This window comes from Triturus cristatus, chromosome 2_1 (genome assembly GCF_964204655.1).
Source record: "Triturus cristatus chromosome 2_1, aTriCri1.1, whole genome shotgun sequence".
Classification (NCBI taxonomy): Eukaryota; Metazoa; Chordata; class Amphibia; order Caudata; family Salamandridae; genus Triturus; species Triturus cristatus.
Window position 1 is genome coordinate 70,776,590 of NC_140581.1, and position 6,403 is coordinate 70,782,992.

Consider the following 6,403-nt stretch of genomic DNA (forward strand, 5'->3'; position numbering starts at 1 on the left):
TTTATTTTCGCCTCTTAATAGAGAAAATCTCCAATCAATGTCTGGATGGAAAAGTGTCCGAGGAGAGGTGGCTTCGGCCACAATCTTAGATATATGTGGACATTATTAAACCGGATATGCCTTGTATCTCCGGGAAGAGACTACACACTCTATCATCTCCATTTTACATGTAAGATCAATGGATTTCACTTGATGGTTATTTTATATTAAAGACAGATGTACATCGCCCAATCGCTCATGGTTTCTTGCTACTACATAATTTAGAGAAAGGGTTTGAGGAGTAAAAAAAATGAGGATCGTTTGAAATGAAACGCTGGACCTTGTGCTTGCTGCCCTAATGTCAAGTCAAGTCATAGAATTTGTATAGCGCACTACGTACCCAGAGGGTTTCAAGGCGCTTAGGAAGGGGAGGAGGGTTATTTGTCAAATATCCACGTTTTAAGCTGCTTTCTGAACGCTAGGTGGTTCTGGGTGAGGCGAAGGTAGGCGGGGAGTGAGTTCCATGTTTTAGCAGCCAGGTATGCAAAGGATCTGCCTCCCATGGTGGTCTTGTTGATGCGAGGTATAGTGGCGAGGGCTTGGCTGGAAGATCGTAGTTGGCGGGAGGGGGTGTAGAAGGACAGTCGAGAGTTGAGGCAATCTGGTCCGATGTCGTAGAGTGATTTGTGTGCGTGGGTAAGCAGTCGGAAGGTGATCCTCTTATTGACGGGTAGCCAGTGGAGGTCTTTAAGGTGATCAGAGATGTGTTCGTTGCGAGGGATGTCTAATATGAGCCTGGCTGATGCGTTTTGGATTCGTTGGAGTTTCTTCTGGAGCTTTGCGGTAGTACCCGCGTAGAGGGTGTTTCCGTAGTCCAGTCGGCTCGTGACAAGAGCGTGGGTAACTGTTTTCCTTGTTTCGAGGGGGATCCAGCGAAATGTTTTTCTGAGCATGCGAAGAATGTTGAAGCAGGAAGAGGATACGGCGCTGACTTGTCTGTTCATTGAGAGTGAAGAATCCAGGATGACGCCTAGGTTCCGTGCGTGGTCTGTCGGGATGGGTGCTTTTCCGAGGGCTTCAGGCCACCAGAAATCGTCCCATGCAGAGGGGGATGTACCTAGGATGAGGACTTCAGTTTTGTCTGAGTTCAGTTTCAGACGGCTTTGTTTCATCCATTCGGCAACTTCTTTCATTCCTTCGTGTAGGTTAGTTTTGGCGGTGCTAGGGTCATTGGTGAGAGAAAGGATTAGTTGAGTTTCGTCCGCGTAGGAGATGATGTTGAGGTTGTGTCGGCGTGCGATGGCCGCGAGGGGGCTCATGTATACGTTGAAGAGGGTGGGACTGAGTGAGGATCCTTGAGGGACGCCGCAGATGACTTCAGAGGCCTCGGACTTGAATGGAGGAAGGCGGACTCTCTGGTACGAAATCTGGTTTTGTGAAAGAGATTAGCTCAGCAGCAGGAGCTAAAGATTACATATGTTGGGGTCGCATGTCAGAATGAATGTGTTAACTCCTCCAATTGGGCATATATTCCTCCTGAGTTTTGTTGTTAGCCCTTGTATTCTCTTATTCTCGTAACTTGATTCATATCATTTTATTCTGAATCTGTTTTCTCTAGGGCGTAAGAGGGAAGCTGACTGTAAGTCAACAGCTGCTACTCTCAAGGAAGCAGCGAAGAGTGTCACCAAAGCCCAGGACGTGAGGGCGGAAGCCGAGATGATGATGAAGCCGTACTCCAACTGGGAAGAGTTGGTGACGCCAGCCTCCTTCTCCATCGGTATCCTAGGAGAGCTGGCAGCCTTTTCAGCCGCCGCAGGGGACTTCTCTCTCAACCTGAATCCACCAGTAGGTGGATTCAAGTACATGAAATACCCAGAGTCCTTTTCTGCCTCCCTAACGCAGGTCTGCAATACAGCCTGGGCTTCCTTCAACGCAGCAGATAAAAACATGGATCGGATCAGGCTCCTCACAGGTTCCATGCCAAAGGACATTAAAGATGCGGTCACGATTCTGTTCCAGCCCGCTGCCACTATTAATGCCCTGCTCCCAGGGCACCTAGGCTCTATTCTCAGTACGTCCAATGAATGTACACCCCTGGCTCAGTCGGTGGAGGCAAGCTTTACCAACACCATTCACTTAATCCAGGAGGTGCTTGAAGCTTGTGTGAACTCCAAGAGGGGCAACAAGAAGCAGATGGCCGATGTGAAGGTCACCCTGGAGCAGATCGCCATAAGAGAAGCCTTTGCAAACAAATCTGTGCAAATGGCAGAGGAGTTCAGGAAGATAACTGAGACACAACTAAATGATGCAGCAGATGCATACAAGGAAGCTCTGAAGAATGTGCCCGCTGTGTGGGAAACCATGGCTGCTAATATCATGGGAGGCATTCTTGACGCACTGTCTTTCACTGCAAACAGGTTTATAAGCAAGGAGGTTGGCACAGATATTCCTACCAATGGGGCTGAGGGTTTTGTTGGCGCTAGTGCTACTATTGATGCTGCTGGTGACGTGAAGTCCATCCAGGCCACTAACAATATTTGCTCCAAGTCTAACCAGATGACCGCTATCACACAAGGCCTTCGAAAAGTCCTAGACAGTAAGGGGAAAACTATTAACATGAACCTTGTTTATGATGAGAGAGCTGACACCGTGACGACAAACTATGTAAAAAGACTGGCATTGTCATTGAAAAAGGATGTAGCGGCTAGAGCTGAGTGTAAAGCAAAAACACTAATGAATGCTGTTTTACAATCTGCGGTTGCTATTTGTGAAGATTTGGAAAGAGCTGCATTATCTAAGAATACAGATGAGCGTTACCTGAAATCACTTGCTCAAAGGGTAAACACAATATTTAGCAACTCAATAAAAGTTGATTCATATTGTAAAGCAGCGACTAATTCACAGCCTTTGCAGATAAAGTCACCGAATGCAGACAGAATTCAAGGTCCTCTCAGCATAGGCACTCTTTCTGCACAAATGGCATATGCACGAATGGAACAAACCACAATTCAATTAAAAAGAAGTCAGGACATGTACAAGGAACACTTTGAAAAGGTCAAAAAAGAAAATGAGGATCTAACAGCAATCCTGGCTGAAATGAGGAGCCATAAACTGGAGGAGATTGACATTGACACAGCCAAGAAGATGCTCATTAGAGGCCTGGAATCTCTCCTGGAGTCTTTGGGGAAAGTGAAGGAGCAGTGGCAGAAAATGACCTATTCCTTCCAGATGATATCCACCATCATTCAGTCCGGCATCAGAAAAAATGTAAATGAGTTACTACAGTCCACCAAAACAGAGAAAAGCATTCCCAACTATACTTCTGAAGGCTTTGTAAAGGACATGTTGTACACCAGACTATTTACATCAAGCACTATTGTCCAGTTAGCAAACAAGATCTCGTCTACCTACTGCGAGGTGTCCCAACACCACATGATGGACCGCGTGAGCACTTCAGGAAGACTGCTTACCATGACTCCCTCAGACCCAGAGTTTCAGATCGAGCGCGAGAAGTTTCAACGTAGTTTTGCAGAGGCTCAAAAGTCAATTGAAGCCTTGGTGATTTCGAATAAAGAAGAGTTTGACCGGAATATTGCAGCAAGAGTTGAAGTGATCAAATGCCAGTTTGGAGAAGCCATCCCACCCTTATCAGCAGAAGAAAAGAAGCACATCAGTGAGGATGTAAATGCAGGGGCAAATGCTGCAAAAGGTTCAAGTAAAATGGAACTAGACCTATCTAGCTTTACCTGAGAGAGCCACCATATTCTTCTTAAATCATGTTTACATCTTTATGCTTTCCTTAGCCAATGATGTATTGGAGTCAGTGGGTGGAAGGTGTTTCCATTCCAGTGGGTGTGGGTGGCAGGCATTTCACATTTGTTTTATCAAGCGTTTTGCTCTAGAGACATGTTGTGTAAATTTTGCATCATGTCATTCTTAGTAAATTGAACTGCAGTCAGATATCAAGAAATGATAGCTATCTTACGTGCATTGCTATGTCAGATACCTTTCTGCATGAACTCAAGGTCATGTCAAATGCCTCTGCCTTGAAATCAAAGCACTGTTTAGTATCTCTGTCCTTGCCCTCAAGGGTGTGCCCAATACTTCTACTGTAGAATTAAACTGCTGCAAGATCCACCTGTCCTTGAACCTGTAGGCGCGTCACTTACCATTTATCTTGGACTCATCAGAGACTCAGAGATTCCGGTTTTTGAATAAGGGTGGGCGTAGTTCGCGAAGTAGCACTTCGCGAAGCTACGCAAAGTGAAGTTCGCACTACGCGAGCTACGCGTAGCACTTCGCGAACTGCGAAGTAACATGTTCGCACTGTGCAAGATGTTGTTTTCAATGATTGCACAGTGCGGACAAGCAACCGGCACTGTGCAATCATTGAAAATGGCATCTTGCACAGTGCGAGCTGTAGTTTTCTGCTGATCGAATAGATTTTTTCTCGAGCTGCAGCTTTCTCAACGCGAACTGGTAGTTTCTCATCGCGAGCGGTCGCGAGCATACGCGACCCCTCGCAATGAGAAACCTGACCTTCTCGCGTTGGGAATCTCGCCGGGAGGTTTATTTTCCATGCTCGCGATCGCGAACAAGGAAAAAGTCTCGCCAGGATGTCATTTTGCTTGCTCGCGGTCGCCAACTTGACGTTGAGGACCGCGAGCAAGCAAAAAATGACCACAGCACTACGCAACACTACGCTACGCGTGTTCGCACTGTGCTACGTGCAGTTTGCGTAGCGCGAAGTAGCGCGAACTTCGCAAACTACGCGAGCGTAGCGTAGTGCTTCGCCCAGGCCTATTTTTGAACTCAAAGTTCCTCTGAAGTCCATGCCTTGTTCTCACCAAGAATTCACAATTTAAAACACCCCTGCATGACAACATGCCCCTACTTAGTAGGTTGTTTCCAGATGAAGCCCTTTGCAGATCTAATGTGTTAAGTAGGAGTTAAACATTGTACTTTGGGTATGAGCTAAACGGGACATAGACTTCCCATATGCTTCCCATGGACAAGAATGTTTTTGTTGTTTAGAAGTTAGCCAAAACATGTACACCAAAATCTTTGTTTTTTATCCTGAATCATGCATGTGCTTTTATTTCTCACTATTGTAATCTGTAAAACAATAAAGTTCCCTGCATATGACTTAATATTATTTTCAGTTCCATTTCTTTGGTAGGTAGGTTTTCTTATTTGCACATTTGTAGCCACATAATTATTCAGTTAATTCATTGAGCGCTTGTTTATTTTCAGGCACCAGGGACGGAATGTTAAACAAATTCCAAGAGAACTAAACTCACATTAAAATAGTAAAATGTGGCTGCAATATCACCATTCACACTTAAGTATCATTCATCAGTAACAACAACTCAAACTTCTAGTTAAAGTGCAACTCAAAAATAGGGGTGGGTATAACTTGCATACTGCCACGTAGCGTAATCATGCAGAAGGACCCCAAAATTCTGTGAGATTCCACAGAATTATTGCACAAATGACCCCTCGCTAATAGGTAACACAAAGTATTTCTCTGTGTCCCGTGTATGGATAAACTTACCTACCAAACAACATATCTGTGAATCCACATAGCTATTGTTCATCAACATACCTATGGTTCATCTTCATCTATGAATCAACATAAAACAATTTTCATCACATTTACAAGATAGCTGGGAGCCTCCCTAGCTACTTGTCATATGAAGATTTATAAATCATTGCATATAGTCTGGTTACTCACTTATATAAATAAATAAATCCAGTATTTGTAAAGCGCAAACAGTTACCCGAAGGCATCCCAGCGCTGGGGGATGTCGGGAAGATTAAGCAAGCTATTGCCCAGAGTCACATGGTGCTGGGCTGACCTGCCGCCAGGGATCGAACCGTGAGCCCCAGATTCCAGCGTCAGTTGCCCTGGCCGTGGTGCCACACCTCTTCCCTAACTTATAGTTAAGAAATATACACATTAAACCAAAAATAAATATGAATGGTTTATTGTGCTGTTTCAATGCAACTTAGACAACTGTAACAAAGCATTACATTTTTGTCATTTAAAAAAAATAGAAAGTTACATACAAAGTTATATTCTGGGTTATGTGGCATCTCCATTCACACTCACATGACACTTGAAATATGGTGTCTGCAAAGTTCCATAGATTATGCTGCAAAAAATATTGGTGTCTCTACCTGGAGACTACAGATGATGGCCTCACTGATCACCAGGCTTAGAAGCCATTGCCCTAAATGTTCCACTGATCCAGTCACCACAAGACTGGGACAGAACAAATACACATATTTTACTCTGCCTCTAGGGGGCATTCCAAGAGTGGTACATAGGTATTCCCATACCACCACCCACGGGGTTTGATGCAAAACTCTATTTACTAACTATAGCATATTTGCTGCTGGTGTTAATAAAAGAGAAATGATT

At 44.6% G+C, this 6,403-nt stretch overlaps 1 protein-coding gene across 1 annotated transcript in view; it reads left to right on the plus strand.

The window, feature by feature from the left end:
- The window catches only part of LOC146863759 (uncharacterized), a 52,458-nt gene extending 47,329 nt beyond the window's left edge, over positions 1-5,129 (plus strand). Inside the window, exon 3 of the mRNA XM_085627929.1 lies at positions 1,598-5,129. Coding sequence (XP_085484055.1) covers positions 1,598-3,729 — 2,132 coding nt within the window. The 3' untranslated portion in view covers positions 3,730-5,129. The remainder of the gene's footprint in view (positions 1-1,597) is intronic.
- Positions 5,130-6,403: the final 1,274 nt, after the last annotated feature.